The sequence below is a fragment of the Lynx canadensis genome, chromosome E2, assembly GCF_007474595.2.
Source record: "Lynx canadensis isolate LIC74 chromosome E2, mLynCan4.pri.v2, whole genome shotgun sequence".
NCBI lineage: Eukaryota > Metazoa > Chordata > Mammalia > Carnivora > Felidae > Lynx > Lynx canadensis.
The window spans coordinates 15,284,775-15,310,643 of NC_044317.1; the positions used below are offsets into that span (position 1 = coordinate 15,284,775).

Here is a 25,869-nt window from a genome sequence, read left to right on the forward strand (position 1 = left end):
GCGGACTTCTGTTTCCCAGACCAATAGTACCTTCAAAAGGACACAATGTAACAGGGTTAAGGTGGTGTTTTTTTTGTTTTTTTTTTTGTTGTTTTTTGTTTTTTTTTTTAATATTGAAAGAAAAAAGAAAAGACAAGAATGTAAAATCACCGGCATAGATAGGTATATGGGAAAACAACCCACTCTTTTTCTTTTTTTTTCCTTTTTTTTTTTTTTTTTTTTTTTTGGTTAGAAGCTTTGGAATTGCAGTTAGTCTATTTTTGAAATTGGTTTGTTATTAATCTTTTTTATTTAAATTCATTTGTTTGTTATTGTTCATCTTCAAAGCTTACAATCTGAAGGTGTCCGTTCCTACACTGGTCAGACCACTGTCCTTGGGGCAGCTGGGGTCTTTGGGACCCTCCACCGGGCTCGCCGGTCCGTCGGACTTTTGGCTGAGATCCGTGTCAGACTCCTCCGAATAGTCGTCTGTTGGCATCGAGGGCTGAACCCCTGAGGTGCTGCATGAACTTGAGGTAACCGTTGAAGATGAGGAAAGAGGAGGAAAAGAAGGGGGCTTCGCGGCCGAAGCCCGGGAGACCACTTGCGGCCAAGACTTCCTGGAGGCGTGGGGGGAAGCGGAGGACGAGGAGGGGGCGGCGGCCGACGGGGGAGGGGGGCTGTCGTTTGAGTGAGCGGCAGACTGCGAGGTAGATGCGGTGCTAGGATCGGGGAAGCAGGCAGAGTGAGGTAATAAACTAGGGTGCTCTTTGGCGTTTCTTGCTGCTCTCGTGATTGTTCTGTGTTTGTGCAAGGCCGACTCGAGATGTTGACTCAGAGCTTCCTCCCCACAGAGCGCGCTCTCGCACGCCAGGCAGTGGTACGAGCCGCCGCCGCCACCGCCGCCACCGCTGCCGCCGCCACTGCCGCCGCCGCCCGTGGGGACGTGAAGCACCATCTCTTGCAGGTTCACCACAGACTGGCCGAAGAAGCAGAGGGACTTCAGGTGACTCCTTGCCGCCTCCTCGTCACCGAAGCCCGCCTGGCACTTGCGGCAGACCAACTTGTACTGCACCTTTGGAACAATGAAGGGGTCATAGAGGGAGTCCGCACTTTTGCTTTCTGCTTCTGGCTCTTCGGGGGGTTTCGGCAGGAGGGGGGACACCTCACGGGGTGCGTTTTTCTGCTCTTCTGGTTTGGGGGATTCTTTGGCAGGGTCTTTGTCTGGGGAAGCAGCCCCCTGGGGGACTGGGGTTTGGCTTGCTTTGGGCTGCTGCTGCACTTTTTGCTGCTGCTGCTGCAGTTGCCGCTGCTGCTGCTGCTGGATCGCCTCCTGCAGACTCTGCTGGTATTGCTGGTACTGCTGCAGTAGGGAGCCCGGGGACAGCCCCATCAGGGCCTGCGACAGTGCAGGGCTGTAGGGGAACAGGCCTTCCATGCCATACATAGGCTGCAGGTACCCGCTCTGCAGGGCGCCGGGGATCTGGGGGGCATAGTAAGGAGAGAAGCCTGGTACAAAGTAAGGAAGGAACTGGCTCGTGAGCAACGCTGTGGGGTCCGAAGTCAAGGCTGCCTGCAGGGCCTGCAGCTGCGCAGGGTCCACTGCATACTCCATGGCGGGCAGCGGGGCTGAGATCGTGGCTGTGGCCGCTGTGGGTGCCTCTCCTTTCTCCTTCTTGGGGACAGGGAGGGGCTCCCCTTTCCCTTTGTGTGCCTTTTCCTTCTCCTTGACCTTCTCACTGTCTTTGTCCTTGCGCTGCTGTTGCTGCTGTTGGGGTGGGAGCTGTGGTGCAGGTGGTGGCTGGGCTGCGGGCGGCGGCGGCTGCACCTGTAGCTGCTGCTGGGGTTGGGGGGGTTGCTGAGGGGCCATTGCCATGGTGGCTTGTGCTGGGGTCGGGGAGCTCAGCGATGCTGAGGACGGTTTATTTGGTAATCCAGATGTGGGGAGGCCAGGGGAAGGAACTGTTGTGCTGGGCAGACCCATCAAGTTCGGTTTAGGAGACGTTAAAGCTGAAACAAACAGAACCACATGTCAGTCAGGGGTGGTGAGGCTGAAGCTCAAGATGTCTTATTTGTGTCACTGGCACAAAGTCTGAGATCTCAAGGTTTAAATCCTAAAGATCCTCTCAGAACCACCATTTTCAATAGAGGTGTCTCACTTTGTATTCTGATCAGTACCTGACCCTGAGTCAGCTCCCCGATTTTCCCTTTCAGCTAAACAACTTCTAACACCTTCCTGCCACAAGTGCCACACCCACTAATTCATATTTTCTTGGTCAGTTCCCCAAACCAGCTGGTTCCAGCTGGGACCCATTTGAACCAAAGGCCTTCATGAAAGCTCCACAGAAATAATAGAGCTAAGTGACCACACCAGAAGTTCTACAGGAGAGAGGAAAAGAAGAGAGCAAAAGCAAGAAACCTGGCCCAAGCCCAAAGCCCATGTGAACAAACACATGTTCCTCTCTGACCTCCATTGCTATAGCAGAATGGGCATGTTAAGAGGGCAAAGAGAAGAGATATGGGAAGAACTAAAAACAATCCATTTAGGGAAAACGGTCCCATTACCTTGGTTCAGCTACTCTGCTTTAACAAATCTTTTGAAAAATGTAACCATCTATGAATAGGATTCTGGAATTTGCTGGAAAAATGGAGCATGCTGTCTTCCTACTCATTTGAATGACATGTACAAAGGCTGCAGTTGCTTGAGAAACCAGCCACAGGGAGAGGAGAAAAGCAGTATCAGAAATGGTAGGGCCCAAAATGTTGGTCCCACCGCTTCCTAAGACATGGCAACCTAGCCCTGCTTGTGAGTAGGAAAGGTCTTTGACCATGTCACCAGGCCCACATGGGTTACAGCCCCATCCACAGTCACACTCTACCTGTGAAGCCTTCCCCCAACCCAGAGCCGAATATCCTCCCTCACCCATAGTTCTCTCCTGGTTTGAGTCTGTCTTTTGTTCCAGGGTGATGGAAGACAACACTGCTACTGGTACATCAAGGTGGTGGTAGAAGAGGACAGCATTATGAGGAAGGGAGACCAGGTGTGCTGAATGAGGAGATGCTGAGAAGAATTCACAGGCAGTGGACCTCAGATCATTACATTCAGCACACTTCAGAAACTAGACTGTATTCATCCCTTTGCTTCAGAGCGTACCACAGGTAAAATTAAACCCACAGCTCTTCACTATTTCATCTGGACCAACCTAGGATTGGGTGTTCTATAGCACAACACGGGCCTTGTAAGAAAAAAACACACGGAAGTGCACACCTGGGTGAAGACAATGTTGACTTCACAGTGGGGCAGCATGTAAAAACTCTCAAATTTCAGACGAAGAGGACAAGGTTGCCTCAAGCTGTCAATCCCAGAAAAAGATCCATTAATGTTTGGAAAGCCAAGGAAGATGCTTCCCTCAGCTTTGTGGAATAGCATTAATCTATTCTTTCAGAACAGCAGAAAGGGACGACTGAAATTAAGTCATCCAGTTTCCTCAATGCACAGAAGGGACTGAAACCAGAGAGAGATGTGTGACTCAGAAAAACCCCGTAAAGGTTCACTGGTTAAACTGGCACAAACAAGATGGAGAGCAAATGGATTATGAAGTCGACAACTTAGGACGCAGCTCTTTCTGTCTACTTACAGGCAACAGGCCTGCTCCAAGTTTTAGGTTGGAGTCAGAGCCAAAAGATCAGCAAGGCAATGCAAAAACAGCTAGAGATTTCCTATCTCTAAGGCATCAGGCTTTCAGGAGAAGGATCCAGGTTAGAAAGCCTAATGTAACTAATATATCTTGAATAGAAGAGAAAGAATTTTAAGGATCATTTACGGAACACTTGCTATATTTACCAAGCTCTGCTAAATATATTCTCAGAATAATTCTGTGGCCTCATTTTTTGCTCATCTGTAAGATTAGAACCAAGCAAGGCCCTTCATCCCCCTGGTACTTGTCACCCAACTCTGGAGTCAAACTGATGCAGTATGGATTATGTTTGACACAGAGCTGCTGTGTGGCCTTACGCCAATTAACTGTGCAGAACCTCAGCCTTCTACAATAGATTGTTGTAGGGACTAAATGAAAGGTCATTTGGAAACAGCTTACCATTGGGCCTGACATATAAATACAAGTTTGTTCCCCCATTCCAGATCCAGTGCTCCTGGGAGCTGTGGTACAGTTAGGTGGTGGTAACTGGGACACACCTGGCTGCCTCTAATAATTAACAGCATATTTTTCTATCTTGAGTCCACTCTTAGTGGTCATAACCTGAGCAGCACTAAACATATACCTGTTGACTGACTGGCTCATATTGAGTGTTGTGGAAGGAGCACATAGCACTGGGAGCCTGGAGGCCTGGGTGGGAGCTCTGGCTCCTACCCTAGCTTGCTGAATGGTCTTGACCTCTCTGGCCCTCAGTTTTCTCATCTGTAAAACAAGGGGAATAGATCAGACATTCTGATTCTAATTTTTTTCACATTATTACGAAACGTTGGGCCATCCCAAGCCCTTCTGCCAAGGTCCTAGGCTGCAAGGGTAATTCAGTGCCTAGACACTTCCCATAGCTTGATTCTTGGCTTATGTCTAGTTGGCTTTAGCATAACTCTGCGACATTACTTGCTAACAAACATAAGCAATGAGTTACACATCTTAATGCTTTCGCTTTTTCAACCCCTGGGAACAGGGACACGTTTTGAAGGCAAGGAGGCACTCTGAAGGGCTCTCCTTTGGTAAAGGTCCACTGGTCAATGTAGGCCATGGGGGAAACTTGCTGATTTGTGCCTAAGTTTCACAGGATCCTGGAGGTCCAATTTAGGAAAGAGAGCTGGCTCCAGAGAAGACAGGTGAGGACAAAGGAGGAGGAACAAGAGAGGGGCGCAAACTATCAAACTCCCTATTAAGGAGAAAAATAAGAGTACCAAGTATATGTGTGAATTAGGGGACTATGGGGAGCAAAGAAAGAGAGATGGGCAAAAGGAAATGAAGGGGTGACTGAAGACCCCTAAAAATGACCATTAATGTTTTTTTTGTCTCTCTGGAAGATTCAGAACCATATTGCCCAATACAGGATTCCTGGCCAGTGCATTCGAGTGCAAAGGGAGTCTCATTAGGAACTGATAGAGCCACTGTCGTTCTGGCTAGATAAGAAGACCAGGAGTAAGGATCCATATATAAGAGCTTCTTCCCGATAGCAGTTCTGCCAGAACAGCTCTCTAAAAATGGGCAGGAACCACAGGTAAGGATAAGGACTTGATTTAAATTTTCTTGAACCAGTTTCCAAAGGGCACAATTCAGAATTAGCTAGGATACTCAAATGTCTTCTATTTTCAACAAATATCTACATGGCAGTGGCATTTTCACAAAGACTGACTGGAAGGGTTTAGGATGAAAACCTCTTTCTTGAAAATACCTCAGGATTTAGGATGCCAGGACCCTCAAGTTCTTCACTATGGCACACACCCTGGTGGTGCTACTCAACACAGGAAATAAGAATGATTTCAGAGAAGACTGTTCCTACCGGGGGGGGGGGGGTGGTTCCCATCCCTGAGATTGGGACATCATAGAACCATGTACACCACAGCACTAGGGAGACTCAATGAAGGGGACCAGAAGTTTTGTTGCTGTTAGAGAAGTAGAAAGGGAAGCTTTTTCCTATCTGCCCAACATTCTTAGGGTTTGGGTGGTAGCCACAGAACAAAATACTAATGGGGCAGCTATTTAATGCTGTAAGAATCACCTAGAGCAGAACCCACCTGTGTTGGATGGAGTAAAGCCCGGCAAAGAGGGGCTGTTGAGGCTGGGGAGCAACACAGGAGGAATGCCCTGGAGCGTGGGATATGCTGTAGGAAGGTTGAGAGCCTGAAGAGGGGCATTGTCAAACATCCCTTGCTGCTGAGCTGCCAGTCCGAGGACCTCATTGGCCTTTTTAATCCGGTCCAACTCTTGTTGAGCCATCAACTGACGTACAGTGGCTGGGTCAAAGTATTCTTTCTCCTTGTCCAACTGGCTTCCAATGGTGTCTTTAACTTTGGAGATATGCTGTTGGGAAAAGATATGGTCACGTACAGACAGCCTAGCGCTGTACTTGATGCCACACAAAGTGCACTCTGTTTTCGGTCCCTCGTAACTTGTTTGGTTTATACCAAAATGCTTGGCCATGCTTAACTTGGACTTCTTTTCTTTTGCCCGGGCATTCTGGAACCAGACCTGAACAACTCTCTTTGGCAGTCCAATATCATTGCCCAGGACCTCACACTCTAGCATGGTGGGTGTCCTGTAGTCATTAAAGCATGACTTGAGGACTTTGAGCTGCAGATTGGTCATCTGAGTGCGAAAACGTTTCTGCCCTGGCCGATCCCCACTGTCTCCAGATTTGCCTGCTGACCCACTTGCACCAGGACTCGGGGAGCAGGGGTCTGCAAGGCTTGAGGTTTCACTGTAGTCCACTGTACCTTCATTGTCATATTCCTTGCTGTAAAAGCTTGGGGCTGGACTGACCAGACCCGATGACAACCGATCTTCATATTCAGACATTGCCATCATGGCCGCTTTGGTCAACCCTTCATTGGGTGCAGAGGAGGATTTGGTTTCAGTTGCTATTCCCGTTGCACTGTCATTATCTGCATTGCCCTCGTCTCCTGTAGTGGTATCTGTGATTGCTGTGTTGACAGAGGAACAGTCGTCATTGTCCAGCTTGGTTTGGTCAAAGTTTAGATTAACTGAGGACATGGAGGGGCTTTCAAAGTCTTCAATCCCTTCCACCTTGATGGAAGAAGGGCTAAGAAGAGTTCTGGGAGACAACTCCATGGTTTTACTCACAGGTGAGAGGGGCACACCTTGGCCATCACTACTGCTTGGGGGTAGGTGGGAAAAGCTGGTTCCATCAAAAATATCTCCTTTCATCTGAAGTCCCCCATCACAGTCTAGGAGCATTGCAGACAGAGTAAGGTTGTAGCCAGCTCTCTTGGCTTCATGCCAGTGACGGGACCGGATATGAGCCTCAAGGGCAGTCTTGGCTTTGAAGAGTGCTCTGCAAAAGGGGCATCTCCTATGGGCCTGGGCTGGGCCCACAGCCCGGAACTGTCCTTTCCGTTCCCGGGCTCGGGTATTCTGAAACCAGACTTGTACCACACGTTTCTTTAAGCCCACCTCATGCGCAATGTGATCCAACATCTTTCGAGTTGGATTGGAGTCTAATAGATACTTTTGGTACAGTATTTCTAGCTGTTCTGGTGTAATAGTTGTCCTCAAACGCTTGTCTCTCTGAGGTTCTTCTCCTCCTGTCCCACTGTCATTTTCTCCAGGGCTTGCACTGGCCTTTTCCTCCAGCTTCCTCTTCAGAGTGTTCATTGTGGAGGTCGGAGTTGAAGGAGAAGTGGCCGAGCTGGCTGGAATCTGAGGTATGGCCCCAGAGAGCAGCTGGCTTGCCAGGAGTGGGTTACTAGGGTCAAACAGCATGAAAGGCATATCCAGTGACCTGTCCAAAAACTGGGGGTGGATGAACTGATTCTGTGCACTCAGAAAATGAAGCTGCTGATGCTCCTGCCAGTGCTCAAACGATGGAAATGCCAACTTACATTGGTCACACTGGTAGGGGATTAGCTGAGGAGGTAGGTTTGCCAACTGTTGAGGAGTCGACGTGTGGAGGGGCTTGAGGGGCAGGTGGGAGAGCTGGGAAGGACTGGGGCTTGACTGGGGTAAGGGGCACTGAGGTGGGGGTGCTTGTGGAGGAGGCTGTGGCAACGCAGCAGGGGAAGTGAGCTGTGGGAGCTTTTGCTGGGCTGTGTTTGTCTTCTGCTCAGGCTGGTCTTGCTGCTGCAGCTCTGCCTTTGGTTGTCCTTGCTTTTCTTGGGTTTGGTTTGGCTGTGCACTGGGAGGTTCAGCCTGCTTTGGTTTCTCATCACTCGCCTCTGTTTTGGAACTAAAAGTGGCCAGTTCGTCAGCCTCTGCCGTGAGCTGTAAGAAAGCAGAGGAAGCTGTGTTGGCCGATGATGCTGGGGCGCTGTATGCCTGTGAGGGCATTGGGGTGCTGCAGGAGGAGCTGGTGGGTGTCAGGATTTCCATGGCATCCATGGAATCCTCATTTTGGCTGTCATCCTGCCCCTCCTCATCCTCATCTTTGTAACACAGCTTCTTCTGATGCTTGATGAGATCAAAGATGCGCTGAAACACCAGGCTACATTTTTTGCACTGGTAGTTCAAGTTGCTTGTTCGAATATACCTATCGTTTGTAAGCTCGCGCCGCTCTCCATCTTTGCCCTCCCCCTGATTCTCATAATTTTTCCTGGCCTTCTGTCGGGCATTTTGAAACCACACCACTATGACTCGGGTTGGAAGGTTCAGTAAATTAGAGAGTTGCTCAAATTCATCATCCTTTGGGTAAGCATTGGCATCAAAGAAATCCTGTAGGACTCTCAGTTGGTAATCTGTAAACCTTGTTCTTGAAGACCTCTTGCTTCCCCAGTACTCCTGCTTCTGCGGTTCCGGAGAAGGGGGCCGGGAGTCAATCTTGAGCTCCTCCAGGCTGGTGATAGGAGGATTGCTAAAGTTGTAAGGGGAATCCTTGTTACGCTGCCGCTCTTTGAAGAGGGTGTTTCTGAACCAGTGCTTGATCACCTTCTGGGGCAACCCAGACTTGTCTGCCATTTCTTTGATCTGCTCTTCACTGGGGGAGTTGTTAATGTCAAAATACTGTCGCAGGACCCGGAGCTGGTCATCTGTGATTCTGGTGCGAGGCCTCTTGTTCTGTTGCTGGAGCAGGCTTGGATTGAGCTGATGCTGGTACAGCTGGGCCAGGTCCGCAGGCAGAGGCTCCACAGGTCCAAGTTGAGGGGGAAGCTGAGCCGGCAAGGTCTGCAGTGGCATCGTCTGCATCATCAGCGGGGAGAAGATGGGCAGCTCCATGGGCATAGAGAGCTGGGTGAGTGGCACAGATGGCTGGGTCGGTGCGATCGTCGGTGAAGTGATGGGCGGGGCCGATGCAGGGATGGCTGGCGTGGAAGCTGGCTGAGGCGGTGCTGCGGGAAGTGGGGGTGGAGGAGGGGGTGGGGGAGGTGGTGGTGGGGGCTCCGGGGTCTGGGGCCTCAGGGGGTACAGTTTATCGTAGTGCTCTCGGTACTGTTTAGCAAATCTCTCTAACTGTTTAAAGGGAAAGTAGTTTTGGTGAACGTGCTCTTGATGACTCTTTAAAATCAAGATGTTAGAAAACAACTTGCCACAGGAGTCACACTCCAGCTTTTCCAGGTTCTCTCCCTGCTCAGTCTTCCCATTCTTCTTCTGCACCTTCTGTTTGTTCTCGTTGTACTGAATGACCAGCTCAAAGCCAAAGTTCTCCAGTAAGGCCTTGGTGGCGTTCCCTCTCGCATCTGAGGCGATGCGCGGAGGGAGCATGGAAGGCTCGGAACTACCTGCCGGTGCCAACTCTTTCTTCTCTTTAGCCTTCAAGGCATCCGGCAGCGATTCCTTGGGTGCTGGGTTGCCCTCTCCCACCTCAGCACTGTCCCTCTCTCTCTGGCTTTCTTTTTCCTTTTCTTTGACCATCAGTTTGTTTTTCTTTTCGGGGTGCTGGCTTGGCTGCAGAAGGGCCGAGTGACTCTGGGACAGAGACAACTGGCTTTGCTGCTGCTGCTGTAGGATCTGCTGGTGGCTCTGCGGTGGGATCTGAACCTGAGCCTTCAGATCATCCAGCAGGCCCGGGCCCGTCCCCGTCAGCGTCAGTGCCCCGCTGGTCACTGGCAAGCTCACCTCAGGGTTGAGCTGGAACTCTGCACTGGGGATGTAGAAGGGGAAGAGGAGATGCTGCTGCTGCTGGAGCTGCAGCAGGGTCTCTGTGGTCATGGGGAAGTGAGGAAGGAGGGTGGGGTTGAACAGCTGAGACTGGATCAGGGCAGCCTGCTGCTGCAGCTCCTGCTGCAAGTGAGCTTGAACTTGAGCCTGGGCCTGGGCCAGTGTCTGTGCTTGTTGTTGCTGCTGCTGCTGTTGCTGCTGCCTGGATGCAATCATATCTGCTAGCTTCTTCCGATTCGCCTCCTTGGGCTCTGAAGGGGAAGTGATATTGGCACCGATGGGATTCCCCAGGGGCGGCATCCCTACGCTTTCAGCGGGCACTTGGCTCAGTAAGTTGGAGCTCGGAGCGATGCCAGCACTGCTTGGATTGGTGGTGGTAAAGGTGTTACTGCCACTGGTGCTCACAGGACTTGGGGTGGAGGAGCTCAGGGAGACACTGCTGCTATTCCCAGTCCCATTGCTATTGCCACTTGCAGCCTCCAACTTGGCTGCTCGGGCCTTAGTTTGATGCAACACAGACCTCATGTGGATCTCCAAAGTGGAACTCTGGCTATAGGCCACATTACAAGTGTTACACTTGAAAGGTTTGTTGTCTGGGCTGCTGGTGGGTTCGGGCTGACCAGTTGCCGACTCTTGAAGGGCTCTCTTTAACTTATGCAGGTGGGAGACAGAATTGTAGTGCACTAACAGGATATTTTTTTGAGTGAAGGATTCCTTGCAGACGGTACACTTGTAAGGGCGAGAGGGGTCTAGAAATTTTTCCATGGTGAAGTTGGGGCCTTTCCTGAAAGGTAGAGCTCTCTTTGGCTCTGAGCCTGAGTCTTCTTGTACCGACCCAGAGTCACTGCCTGTTGGGCTCTGTTTATCTTCCAAATCACTCTCTTCCTCCTTGTCTTCCTCAACAATTATGGTGTGGTCCTCGGCCAGGGTAGGGTCTCCCATTGCCAGGAGGTCCCCGTTGGCCAGAAGGCCACCATAAAGCTGTTGGATGTCGGCCTCACTCAACTCCAGGTGGCTTGTCTCAAGGTGTTTTTTCAGAGCCTGGAAAGTTCGGAAACTGCGCTGACAAAGACAGCACATGGTGGCAGCTCTGATCACGTGGTACTGAGAATGGAGCTGGAGCTTTTCAATGGTCTTGAAAGCCAGGCTGCATTGATTACAGCGATACTTGTACACATGGCGATCTGACACAGGCAGCTGAGGCCGCTTGGCATGAACCTCATTGAAGTGGGTCTGAAGAGTGGCAGAAGTTTTGAAAACCTGGTTGCACCCCTTCTTCCAGCACAGGAAGCCTGAATCTTCTCTCACAGTCCCTGGGTCAGCAGGAGAAGGTTTCAAATCTCCACTGTGCTCTGTGCTTACAGAGGGCAAGATGTTCTTTCCCAAATCCTCTGAGGTTTCTGTAAAAAATAAATAAATACATACCAATCCCAATGATAAAGAAAGCTTTCTTTCAAAGATGGCTCCTAGAGCTATCTACCTAGAAAGTCCTCACAAATAGAATCTTCTCATAAAGGAAATACCCAATCAGAACACAGACTGTCTCCATACAGCTCCTGCAAAGAGTACATATTATAAGCAAGTGCACACGAACAGAGGGGAATAAAAGGAAATACGAAAGTTTCACTCATAATAGGAATGTATTGTATCATAGATCTCTTATACAACATTCAGTTGCTTGACTCAGCATCTTGAATTTCTCAAGCATGGGTTTGAAGGTTACTGATCTTAGACTGGATTCCCCTTTTACATGGACCTGAACTGTAGAATATGTGAATTAATGCCATCCTAGGTTGGGGGAATTTAAGATAACTGCTGTCCCATTGTAATACAAGAAATTTTGGAATATTACTTTTGACTGTCACCTCTATTTACATTCAAGTGGCCAACTATTAAAAGATGTAACAATTTTTTTTACACCCATACATATTCTGACCCTTTATTTAAAAAAGTCAGCTGTCTACCTTCTAATATGGAAAAATCACAAGGGAGGAAGTGGGCCAGCCAATAATGTGGCTGAAGTCTTCCCAACTTAAATCTTAGGTGCTGACAAGAGGTGAAAGATGTAGGAGAGCCTCATAAATGGAGGTCTAATGATCCATCTAGCTTGGAACCACCATGGGCACCAACATCCATGTCTAAAAAAACGTTCTTTCCAAATGCACCTCTACACTGGGTCCTAAAGCAATCCCAGAAGACTCAAAGAACTTCGTGCAAAGGAAGCTCCTCAACAGACAACAAATCGAGTGCCCCAAAATCACTCACAGGGGCCAAAACTCCCTAATAATTAAGTCCTCAGAGAACAAATGCTGAATGGCTTAGAATGGCGAGTCATGCATGGGTCTATTGACTGAGTCTCTGGTTGTTTACTTTCTCAATGTATGGTCTAAGGGGACATGTGTCCACCAAAATCCCACTGGTTCTCACCCGATTTTCTCTCACTTTAAACAATTTGAACAGTGTACAAATACATGCCAGGAGTCAGAGTATAAGTGCCCCTCATCTCTTGATCAATTACATTAACCTTAGGAGTATTGTAAAGGATTCTTGGCACTCTTGCTCAGTGAAAATTTTGACCCAATATGTCATTTTCTTTGCATTTCTAGGGGTTAAAAATGACACTAACCAGGCTGCTTTCCTGCCTCCTCCAGATTGGAGTTCCCGTCTCGATCTGGAACAGCTGCTGGGAGGAACATGCTGCTGGGCATCACCATCTCAGGGGTGGTCACCTGAGAAATAAGAGGCAGAGAAATGAGGAGAGTCAAATGGAGAGGAAAGAGACACAAAACAGGGAAATGTGTAAAAATTATTTAATAAGCAAAATTAGCCTTCACCAGTGTAAAGCTGGAAGTGTCACTTTTCATAGCTCACTGAAGATTCATGTTTATTAGACAAAGCTCACATCAGTCAAAAGTGTTTCTACGGTTACATTCTGGACATAATTAGCAGTGCACACTTGAAGAATAATCTTATTATTAATATTTTTCCTTTATGCAGAATTTTGACTTTGATCACTGACAATGTTTTGTCATGGGCTGTGAAACTTCTTGTGCAACCAATTAGGTAGATAAGTTGAAAGGCCCACCTTAAGCTGCTGAAAACATAATAAGGGCCCTAATTAAATCATACCTAGTAAAGTACACTGTAATCTTGAAGCAGGGAGCATTGTAGTACTGTTTTCAAAATGTATTCAGGCAAGAAGAGGAGGGGAATGAGAGCGAAGGAAAGGGTAAGAAGAAGAGAACAGAACAAAGAGAAGGCTAAGGACACGCAGACACATTGGCAGATCCTCCAGGAAACAACATTTTGTAACCCTTTAGAAGCTAGATCAAGTGCAAACGAGCATTTCTTATGACTCACTTCAGCCAGGATTTCCTTTGGAGTCTTTGCTTGAGGTACTCAGAATCATTGGTAAGCTCTGGCCAGTGTCCCAGCCACACAGGGTGCCTTGCACAGCATTCTATACCAGGGCAGCACCACCTTGACCGTGGCTATTGTTTACTAATATAGCAATTGCAGAATCAGCCTGGATCAAAAGAGCTGTAATTTTAGATCAGATCCTCAGACACTTCTCTAGGCTTCTCTGCCATCTGGCTGGAAGTCTGTCTACATAAGTTATCATTTACCCGACATTAATGTGATAAGCAGCCCTCAAATCCAACGTAAGGATAAAACATTCTTGATTTAAACAGAATATCCCTTTGCCTGCTACAGGGTGGAAAGGTAGTAGGCGAAGATATTGCTACATGAATTAGAAATTATCTCCTGTTTGATGACAGCCTAAGAAATGAGCTGAACAGAAACTGGAGTCACACCCCTAGCCTTTCTACATGGCGTCCAGCCCTACCTGAAGGAGTTATCTTCCCATGAAACACAGGTATCTCAGGATCTTTACTTGCTGTTGCAAAGACTAGAACACCTATATTACTGTTCAAAATTAAATATTTTAAATAAATTATTAATTTTTTAACGGTTTAAAGATCCTGGCCTTGCTCAAAATAGCTGCTGACATGTTCCCTAGAAACATCGTGACAGGCTCCAGTCCTAAGGGAAACCCACACAACGGTCCCCATAAACACCAAAAAGGGAACACCTCAATACCTTTCAGGGTATTAGAATAATTTCAGCAGTTCAGATGCTGATAAGGTGCAGAAATTAAGCAACAGGCGCTACGGAGAAGGGTTCTGAGAAAGCTCACGTTTATGAAGAGCAGGTGCAAGGCAGGTGAATGTGCGTGACAGAATTCCTGCTCCCAGACATCTGCACCCTCACACAAAGCTCGTCGGCAGCTGGTTAAGGCTAGCTGTTGATGAATCGTTAGGAATGGAGCAGAGATTGCCAAACTCATTCCATCTATTTTCTTTTTAATAGAAAGCATTTCTGACCAGTGTGGTTGGGGAGTCCAGCGGGAATCCAAGAAGTGAAAGGTCACCGATTAATTTATAGTCTTCAGCCAAGGGGGAGCACGAGGTTGGGGGCAAGAGGGGGAGAAAGGGAAAGGAAAAAAGACTCCCCCCCACCTCCTTTCTCGGTTGTAGCTGCAGGATCAGTCCTTTCCAGGGATCTTTAGGAATTATGAAAAATGAATCATGAGAAATAAAAAAAAAAAAGCCCTACAGAGTAAAAAAGAATAAAATTATCTAACACCTCAGCTGCACATCATTATAGAAAACTGTGGGCTTTTTATACGCATTACAGTAAGGCAGACATCCCCTCTAACAGACTCAGTACGACGGATCAGTAATTGTTTTCATACACTTTAATTAGAAAAACTCAGATGGCTATGAATAATAATGGAAAAGAGAGACTTTTGCACTTGAAAGGTTGAAGTCAATCAAGTGTGAATGACGGCAAAAAAGAAAAAAAAAAGACACCAATTCATCAGCCCTCTGTTGTCTCGCCGCGACTTTAATCATAATTCCTGATTGGGATTCAAGAAGGCAGTAAGCAGAGGTTCTTTGTCTGCCTTCACCTTCCATCAATTAACTCTTCCCGAAATATAATCATCAACCTCACATGCTCCTCTGCATCTTAATCTGGGCCTCCAAACCTGTAAGTCTTGCCCCATATGTGTTTAAGTAATTACTTTTATCTACCTGCATCTTCTCATCTGTAGTGTCCTCAAATTCTCTGGGGGGAAAAAAGATTTGGTATATAAAATTTTGATGGGCAAGAAATTCCCAGGAGGCAAAGAGGAATCTCCCTAAAGGGAATCCTGAGGATCTAGAAAGTCTGGTGGGGTGTATCTGCACATATGTCTCAACACAGAGATGGAGAATGGAAGCCTCCTTCCTGCACAGGCTACTGGAGGGCCCCAAGGCAGCCCTCAGACACTAAAGTTTCTGTGCCTTTGTTCACTTGTCTCTCTCCTCCTACTTTCCAGAGCTTCTCACTCAAACTCTGCATGCTTTTTTTGTAAAGAGCCACAAATACAGTCCTGCCAACAGCTCACTGAGGAAAAGGAGAGTTGGCCAAAGGCAGAGTTCCTTCGACATCTCCCTTGGCATCCCCCTCACCCCCTTGTTTTCTGGTCCTATATGACTACCAAGTGGCGTGGAAGGTTCAGACTCTCCTAGCCACACCTCTGATGGGTAGCTGAAAGTCACTGGGAAAGGCAGTCCCTCAGGTGTGCTGAGCACTGTTCTGTGAAGACCCTCCCTTTCGCTAGGTGCACTGGAGCATGTAGGTGTGTGAGAGGACACAATCTGACTGCAGCATAACCAGAACCATCCCAGATGTGCCCAAACCTCAGACACCCTCAAATAACAGGATGGCACCACCTTCCCCTGCAGAGAAAACACATGCATGCATATGCTCTCTTTCTTCCCTCCCTCCCTCCCTCCCTCCAATCTCCCTCTTCCTACTTCTACTCCAGATTCAAAAGCCAAACGAAAAGTTTCAGGTTTGGCCAGATGACAACACAATTGGTACAAAAAACTATACTTTCTCCATGTCACTATTCCATCCATGTAGATTGATTTTTCTCATAATCTATACATCCATCAACACTGAATATGTTAAATTATGTCCCAAATACTCTATGTATACAGGGGACCAGAGACTATTAAAACAGACTTTTTTTTTTTAGGTTATAGTATTTCACTGATAGATTTTGTGTGTGTGTGTTTTTAAATAATTTACTGTCAACTTAGCTAACATACTTTTAGCCTGGCCTTGGCCATGCAACAGGCAATTCCATGGTAATCTTCTAGATACCACATACGTTCCTGAGAGTCTTCAGAGTTGATGGGAATGCAGGAAAAAATCACCTTTGGAACTGAGGTAGTGACAGAAAAGTGGCTGTGAAATCTTCTTAAGTAAATAGGTCTCATATATACAAGAGAAATATGGAGTTCCGCTCTGATGCCAGAAATCTTGAAGTTGAGGCAATTCTCATAAACAACAATAGAAATAAAAGAGTTCCACACTGACACTGAAAGTCTTCAGGCTTAAGCAATTTCAAAACAACTTAGTTGTTGAGAAAGAAGGGCCTCAAGTGACTCTGCTTACCCATCCATTTGACCATCATTCACTAGATATCGTACAGGGTCCCTGTATTGCACGCCTGTTAAGATATGGTGAGACAAAGTCCCTGTGCCCAAGAAGCTCACAAGCCAGAATAAATAACCTTTCAGAGATCATAACCTTAGAAAATCTGAGGAAGGCTGCAGATGCCTAAAAACATACTTTCACACAGAAACTACTACAGATAATTTCAGGAAATCACAGGCTCCCTAAAGAAAAATCCATGGACTCAAGTTAACTGTCCTTGAACTACCAGGAGAGGTGACATGGATTCATAAATACCTAGTTCCCACTTCTGTTTGGCTCACCATTGTTTCGGATTATGACTTGATTCTTTTCAAAGCCCCAAGGACACTCCTTATAAAACCCAGAGGGTTGGATGTGGGTCTGGCTGCCACTATGACATTTGGGAGGGACCACTGGTGTTTATTGTTTCTCGGTAGAAGAAGCTAGAGTTATAAGGAGCTCTCTCGCTTCCTGCTTTCTCCAGATCATGGATGTGGAATGGCCAAATAAAGCACCCTGAACAGCCAAGGGGTATATACCATGCTAAGTTCTCATGGGACTATCCATGCAAATTTACCACTCAAGGCCACCTTGTCTGACTTAGACCGATACAACCAACGTGTTCCACACGCTGGAAAGCAAAGATACTATCCCTACACCCTTGCCATTGCTCACCTAAGTAGGGGATCTTTCTAAAAGGTTCACTACTCCAAGTGAAAAAATACGTTTGACAAAACCTAGACTCCTAAGGAACCCTCAAATCTTTCACTTTTCAGTAAAAATCATTAGAATGAACCACCTCAGAAAGCAGAAGGCGGGAAAGCCTCAGACACAGGCATTCCTGATGCAGACCTGGCCAGTCTCCGCATCCTTGTAAGTAAGGAACTGCTTCTGTTAACACTGAAGTTCAAACCCAGATGCTTCGGGAGCTCAGCATTCTAGCTAGTGGTATGTCTGCAGGCTGCAGTGGGACTCAGGCTGCTCACTGCTCCTGCACCGGCCACCACGGGAGCCTGTCCACTGGTCTCTGCACTTCTGCAGCCAGCAATCCAGAGCACCTCCTGGCAGCAGGGCTTCAGAATTGTTCTCCTTTCCTTTACTCCCTCCCAAATGTGCCAGGCTGGGCACTGGCCCACAGAGGCTAGAGGGCCTGCTTTCTCTCTTTCTTGTTTCCTTTCTAAATTGTTTTCTATGTGGTTGTCTATCTTTGTGTGTGTGTGTGTGTGTGTGTGTGTGTGTGTGAACCTAAAACTCGTGAGGAAAAACTGTAGGGCCATGTTCACATTCATGTGGGCCAGAAAATAACATAGCCCTAACCAGAGTTTAAAAACTAAGAATAAGAAAGACAAAAATAAAAAGGTGACTAAAAGAACAGGAAACACAGGAATAGTTAACACACACACAGGGTGACAGAAAAGAAAGTTGAGAAGGAGAATGGATTGGAGAGAAAAGCTTCATTAGACTCAGAGAGGCAAGCAGTGGCAGTATACCAAGGTCACTTCTAATTTAGACCATCTAATTGGCAAACAGGCTCCAAATGGCTATCATCTCACAGGGCTTGGAATTAATGAAGCCCGATTATTTTCATTACCTTCCTCTGAGATAGAGACAAAGTGAGAGAGCTGGTACCCAAGCAGGTGCAAAAGCCCCAGGGCTAGTGGCCACCCGCCGCCCCAGTTAGGGGGGGGCAGACAGCAAGACTGTCCCAGAGGCCCATAGATGCACAGGGAGACAGACAATGACTGAAAGAAGTCACAGTACACAAACTATTGCTCCTGAGTGGGGGGTGCAGAGGGCAGGGGAGGCAGGAAGGGAGGAGAGAGAAAAATGGGGTGCAGGGCCAGGAGCAGAGAAGGGAAACCTGTGCACAAACACAAAATACTGGATAACTAAGAACTACCAAAGGGAGATAAGATGAAGAGCTAGAGAAAAAGAAGTTCCTGGGCTGCTCAGGAGCCTATCCCCATCTCCACTATGAGGTCATATTGTGGTAAGCGACAAAGGAACAAAAACAATTTCCCCATATCAATGCTCCAGGAGCCCAGTGGTGTGTCCTGTTACTTAGAAGGACAGTGATCAATTGGCGTAAGAGTATTGAAATGCATAGTAGGTGGTCTTTCCCATTCTTATGGAGGGGCCAGGAACATGTCCCCCCTCAGCCTCAACCCTCCTTCCCCCAAAAGAGTAGGAAAAGGAGGGTACAGAACAGGAGCTCCTACATCCCCTCCACCAATTTGAAATCTCTACCTTCTCTGTAAATAGGTGAGAGTTCTGTGGAGCTGACACTGGTAGCAGCCTGCTCGGTCAGGTCTGGAGGGGCACTTGTCTCAAAACCCTTAGGCTTTATAGATTTGCTTCTTTGATATGACGTGTATAAAAACACTCTTTGGAGGTCTGTTTCCAATAGGCCAAGCAGAATGAAGTGCTGCGGGTGCAGTTTCCATAGTGGAGAACCAGAGCTGCGATTGTTCCCAGTGGAGAATATTTTCAAGCCCCTTCATCGGTAAGGAGAAGGGGGCCCATGGAAGACACAGATATGAGATGCAGAGCATAAGCAAGCAGCTGTTACCATAGCAACAGACATATTAGACACTGCAGGTTCCTGAAAGCTGTCTGATAAGGTATTATTAAATGAAGCCTCCTCAAAACACTCTCCATTTACAACTGAACGGAAAGACATTGTGTAGAAAGTAATCTATTTCCATTTATCAGGGTGAAATTTACTTTTAGAAGAACTGAAACCCAATTCAAGCCAAATCTTGTGACCTTGGACCCAGACAGCAGAAAATGTTTATCCGAATTTATAGCTTTAGATAACCGGGACATACCCAACGTCTATCAAGAATTGTCTGTGTGGTAGATTTTGCCAGCTTTTCCTATTCTACAGCCAACTGCAGCTAATAGTCAAACCATTTGACAAGGAAGGAAAGTCACTCCTCTTACCACCATTCATCCTGGTCACTTGGGGACAAAGCAGACATAACTTTCTCCTTTTGGAGGATGAATGACTATACACTGGCCATTCCTTAATGATAACGCTTTTGAAAACTGGAACTCTGGGGCACCTGGGTGGCTCAGTTGGTTAAGCTTCTGACTTCGGCTCAGGTCATAATCTCACACTGTGTGGGCTCGAGCCCCACGTCGGGCTCTGTGCTGACAGCTCAGAGCCTGGAGCCCGTTTCAGATTCTGTGTCTCCCTCTCTCTCTGCCTCTCCCTCACTCTCTCTCAAAAATAAACATCAAAAAAAATTTTAAACTGGAGCTCTGATTTGAGGGACATTTCTCATCATGCTGTTTTCAGAGTTTCCTGTTCCAGTTGACCAGGAACAAGCAAACATACAGTCAGAAAGTCCAACCAATGCCTTCCCATGGCCAATTTTTTAATAAATTTACAGTAAAATGCCCTCCAGGAACATGATTGTCACCGCAGGCTTATTATAATCACTTGGTTATAAAACAATTACAAATTCCATTTTAACACCAAACTTTTCAGAGGAAGCACAGTGGTATCTGTTTTGATTAAGGAGGGCAAACTTCAGTCCTCAAACAGGATTATGGATTCCCCCTAAGCTACAGCCACCAATTCTCCTCTAACCCTGATTGCTCATCTTTTCCTGCTGAACTAAAGGATCAAAGTGGAAATACTTCATCACCTCAATACAAACCATCCTCAGAGCTTGAAAAACCAATTCAATACTGACAGCCAGGCAATAACTCCATCTTCTAATGCAGACAGAGGGTATTAAACCATCTTTACATATACCTTTAAGAGTAAAACCCTCATATGATTATATTTCTCATAACTTTCAACTTTGTTTCTGAATCCACGAACTTTCTCTTGCTGCTAGCAAAGTGACTTCCTATAATCAGAACCTTTCCCACAATTTGCACACTTTTCAGAAATGTCTACATTTCTAGTAAAAACAATCCCATTTATAATTGCACCAAAAATAATGAAGTACCTAGGAATATACTTAACCAAGAAGGTAAAAGTCCTGTACTCTGAAAACTTAAAACATTGATGAAAGAAACTGAAGACGACACCAAGAAATGGAAAGACATTCCATGCTCATGGATTGGAAGAACAAATATTGTTAAAATGTCTATACTACTCAAAGTAAGCTACACATTTAATGCAATCCCTATCAAAATACCAACAACATTTTTCACAATCATAAAATTTGTATGGAATCACAAAAGACCCTGAATTGCCAAAGCAATTCTTGAAAAAGAACTGAAGATATCACAATTCCATACTTCAAGTTATACGGCAAAACAGTAGTAATCAAAGCAGTATGGTACTGGCACAAAAAGACACACAGTTCAATGAAACAGAATAGAAAACCCAGAAATGAACCCACAGTTATATGATCAATTAATCTTTGACAAAGGAGAAAAGAATATATAATGGGAAAAGACAGTCTCTTCAACAAATGATGATGGGAAAGCTGGGCAGCAACATGCAAAAGAATGAAAATGGATCGCTTCCTTACGCCATACAAACATTAAATCCAAAATGGATGAAAGACCTAAATGTGAGAACTGAAACCATAAAAATTATTTAAGAGAGCCCAGGCAGTAATTTGTCTAACATTGGCTATAGCTGCATTTTTCTAGATATGTCTCCCGAGGCAGGGGAAATAAAAGACAAAATAAACTCTTGGGACTACATCGAAATGAAAGGCTTCACTTCCTTCCAGTGAAGGAACAAAACTAAAAAGACAGCCTACTAAATGGGAGGAGATATTTGCAAATGATATATCCAATGAAGGGTTAGTATCCAAAATATGTACAGAACTTATATAACCTAAACCCCCCCCCCCAAAATAAACCAAATAAAAAATGGGCAGAAGACATGAACAAACACTTCTCCCAAAGAGATACAGATGGCTAACAGACACATGAAAAGATGTTCAGCACCACTCATTGCCAGGGAAATGCAAATTAAAACTAAAATGAGATACCATCTCACACCTCCTAGAATGGCTACAATCAAAAACACAAGGAACAGCAAGTGTTGGCGAGGACATGGAGAAAAAGGAAAACTCAGGCACTGTTGGTGGGAATGCAAACTGGTATCGTCACTGTGGAAAACAGTATGGAGGTTTCTCAAAAAGTTAAAAATAGAATTACCCTATGATCCAGTAATCATACTACTGGGTGTTTACCCAAAGAATACAAAAACACTAATTGGAAAGGATATAAGTATCCTTATGTTTATTCCAGCATTATTTGCAATAGCCAGACTATGGAAGCAGCCTAAGTGTCCATTGATTGATGAATGGATAAAGAAAATGTGGTATATATACACAATGGAGTATTCAGCCATATAAAAAAAAAAAAAAAAACGAAATGTTGCCATTTGCACCAACATGGATGGGTCTAGAAAGTGTAATGCTAAGCGAAATAAGTCAGAGAAAGAAATACCACATGATTTCACTCATCTGTGGAATTTAAGAAACACAACAGATAAACAAAGGTGTAGGGGGAGGGGGGGAGGGAAGGAGGGAGGGAGGCAATCCAAGAAAAAGACTCTTAACTATAGAGACCAAACTGATGGTTGCCAGAGGGGAGGTGGGCGGATGGGGGAAATAGGTGAAGGGAATTAAGAATACATTTATCATGATGAGCACTGAATAACGTATAGAACTGTTGAATTGCTATACTGTACACCTGAAACTAATATAACAATGTTAACTATAGTGGAATTAAAAAAAAGAACTTAAAAAAAAGTCTACATTTCTATAGAAAAAAATCTCCATTGTCTGCTGTAGGGAGATAAGGTACACAGGGGTTTCAGTACAAAGTACCAAGTACAACCCTTTTAGGGATCATGCTTCTCCTATATAATTATGTTGTCAGGGATTCTTCTAGAACAGGGTTTATAAACCTGGTTCCATGTATGAATTTTAAGGTATTCTTATGCTCCCTGGCAGTATACACAGTTTTGTATATGCAGAATACTCAATGGTGGTCTTAACAGTGGTTGTCCAACTTTACTGTGCATAGAATAACCCAGTAAGGCTACAGAATCACTTTTATTGGAGTCTCTAAAAAGGTCGAGAATCACTGCTGAGAAGGTGCTAGTTAGTGAGTAACATCCAGAAATATCTTAGGGATTGGTACCCCAGGAACACAGTAGTTACATGTTGTCCTTGAAGACTCCGTTGGTAAATGAAGAAGATTCATAATGACCACCAGACTCACTTATGTGAAATGCACCTCACTTTCACTGTTATAAAAATATGACAAACAATGTATATTTGAAATATAATTTATATTATAGTCCCTAGGGATGTATAAAGGAAACCTACTGTTTAATGTAAACCAGTCATACAGATTATTATAGGCTCATATTTTCTAGACCAGGCTTATATCAAATAGGAAAAATTATCACCTGAGGAGAAGAAAGATGCCATTAAGTACTAAAAATGCTTCCCATATCACTTTCTGTTCCTTCAGGCTCTTATGGTTCCAGGCCATCAGTGGGAAGTGTGATGAGGCCTGAGAAAATCCCCTTGTTATTTCCAAGGCTGGTGAGAATGCCAATACCTGTAACACAGAAACCTACCCATCCAAAAAAACGGTCTCCACTCAGAGAATCTTTACACAGTGTTCACCAGTCTATCTGAAAACACCCACGGAAAGGGAATTTATACTTGAAAGATCTCTGAGATGAAACTTATGCTGGGTCACCTTCAAGTTTCCTATTGGCTGCTAAAGTTCTCTTGATGCATTAATTATATGTTCCCCACGACTAAACATCACTTAGAACATTATTCATTCATCTTGCATAACCAAATGGAATAGGAAATGCCTAGAGGTTATATGTTTGTAACCTGCACGTTATAACATGGAATTCTGAACCGACTACCTCCCTGGGAATCTGTACATGAAAAGGCCATCAAATTAACCTATTACTCCACTGTTGAAATAAGTTAGAGGTAAACTACTCTTTGGTAGTTTTTCCTCTAGTAATCAGGAATGGGCTTGCACAGCAGCCCCATCACAGATAGAAAAGCAGGATATTAGTATCACCTGTGGAATTTGGAAAGTTTTCACATTACAATTAAATCTTTATGCTAACCTTTTGGGCCGAGCTACAGTAGCCACTTAGAGCCATGCTTTTAAAACCTGCAGATGTAGCAACAGCGTGTTGAAAATGCAAAGCCCTCGTCCATGAGTCAACACATGCCATCCCACTGACCATTCTCCTGCTCCGAGAATTCAGATATTGGCTTGAGAAGTGCCCACATTACAGGGTCACACCCCTAGAGCTGGAAAATGTGGGTTCAAATTTCAACCCTACCACTTACAAGTGGCATCAAGTCAGCTAAACTCTCTGAGCCTCAGTTTCCTCAGCTGTTAATGTGAACATGTCCAACTCTTTATTTTTTAAACAAGGCTGTTGTGAGGATGAATTGAGACTAACAGCAACCTAGAACATGACCAACTTATTGAAGGTTTGCAGAGTCTAAATAACAATATCTTTATGTAAGTGGTTAGCTAATCTCTGCATCAGACCAGGAGGGAGGATAATAAGGGAAGGTGGAGAAACACATACACATTCAATGCTTTGGGCTACAGTCACACCATGGTCGTACCCAGTCGAAGGCAAGTACAGAAGAACAGAGGTCTAGGGCCATTTTTGATATTTCCAACTCTACACTGGCTTTCTCACCCAACAAAACAGAATCTCCTCCATGTTACTGCGTCACCTTTGACCTCAGGAAAGAGAAGCCACAGGTCTTGCTGCCGGCTGCCTTACCGTCATAATGAGTTTCTCCACGCAGTCAGGTGCCACGCTGTGGAGGTGGGTGAGGTGCAGCTGGAGGTGGATCTTGTTGTTGAGCATGTCCTGGCACAGGGGGCAACGCAGCATGGGCTGCACGGAGTGCTGCGTCATGGCGTGCACCCGGAGGCGGTTGACGTCGGCATTGCTGTACTTGCAGTAGGGACACTGGTACATCTGTGGGGGATACATCCACCCCTCTGGCTGAATCTTCAGTTCCCACCAGTGCCTGTGTCTGCCCCAAGCCCACCCACCCAAAAGTGTGTTCCCCACTGGTGTCTAGAATGCTCTCCCCCTCCCCCAACCAGCAGAGCCCCTTCCCGTCTCACCTGCTCTGATTTGGTCTCCTCTGTTGTTTTAGGTCGCTTTGAAGAAAGAGGAGATTCTGAGCTACCTGTGAAGGAGATGCGTTTGGAGGTCGCGGGAGAATCTGTCAGCTCCTTCTCTGCTTGGCTGGACGATGCTGGAAGGAAAAGCAGAAGATGCGATACAGCAGCCAGACCAGGCCAGCTCCCAGAGGGTTTGTGTTGGGTGAAAATCAACATTCATTTATAGCACAGGATTTTCTTGAAACACCAAAACTCAAGTAGGATGAGCATCCGGACTGACTTATCAAGCACACTGGAAAAGAAGCAAGTGTTCCTTTTTCCCCCATGAATTTCTGTCACTACTTTAACAACTGAATGCTGAGAAAAAAAAAAAAAAAATATGGACTAAAAGGCTCTGAGTTGGATTAAGCTAAATTCGGTGTATTCTGACTTCCCCCCAATCAAGACACAATCTGCTGGCCTATGGGGGCAGTCGGGTTGAGAGTGGGTAGGGAGTCTTACCAAATGGCTAGTCAACCTGAGTACCCAGACACACACTGCTTTCACAGAAGTCCTCAACTATGTGAGCTCAACTTTATTTTCCCAGCTCTTGGAATCACAGCACAGCACATCACAGGAGACATGACACATGTGACCTGAGAAAGGTTCACATGGATATCCGCATATAAATACTTGGGGGGAAAAATCAAGTTTGAGTTTAGCAACCTGCTTTTGGGGAAAAAGTAATTGAAGAGTGAAAGACGTAGGGCACGAATCCAACATACAATCTAGCCAATGCTCCAGACACAAGCGTTTATTCTGAGTAGGTGGTAAGAGGGAAAGTCTCCTCTCTGCTTGCCCAAACCACGCCCCATTGCACCAAAAAAACAACCAAAACATTAATGAGGAGAGTCACATGAGACTTAAGAAGCAAACAGTAGGTACAGAAATGTGGGTGGAAGGAGTTCTCTGAAATACAGAAAAGGATCTGGAAGAATTTGATGAGAAAACCACTGGGTTAAAGGTTTAACAAGGATCAGCAGTGCTTCTCCAGCGTAAACACAAATCCCACCAGGAGTGGATGTGGTCATTCCAAAACCTGGTCAGTATCTAAGGATGGTTCTCTCACTTCTGAACACAGAACTTCCTTTTTCAGAATTTTGCTACGAATGATTTTTAAAATCCTGAAAATGGTCGGGAGAAATATATACCCATTCCCCTCATTGAAAAAGAATTTGAGGGGCGCCTGGGTGGCTCAGTCGGTTGAGCGGCCGACTTCAGCTCAGGTCATGATCTCGCGGTCCGTGAGGGCTGTGAGTTCGAGCCCCGCGTCGGGCTCTGTGCTGACAGCTCGGAGCCTGGAGCCTGTTTCGGATTCTGTGTCTCCCTCTCTCTGACCCTCCCCCGTTCATGCTCTGTCTCTCTGTGTCTCAAAAATAAATAAATGTTTAAAAAAAAAAAAAAAGAAAAAGAAAAAGAATTT

At 45.8% G+C, this 25,869-nt stretch overlaps 1 protein-coding gene across 1 annotated transcript in view; it reads right to left on the minus strand.

The window, feature by feature from the left end:
- Window positions 1-202: 202 nt before the first annotated feature.
- Window positions 203-25,869, minus strand: part of ZFHX3 (zinc finger homeobox 3) — a 236,315-nt gene continuing 210,648 nt past the window's right edge. Inside the window, 5 exon segments of the mRNA XM_030297608.1 lie at window positions 203-1,989; window positions 5,723-11,155; window positions 12,382-12,484; window positions 24,055-24,255; window positions 24,408-24,541. Coding sequence (XP_030153468.1) covers window positions 329-1,989; window positions 5,723-11,155; window positions 12,382-12,484; window positions 24,055-24,255; window positions 24,408-24,541 — 7,532 coding nt within the window. The 3' untranslated portion in view covers window positions 203-328.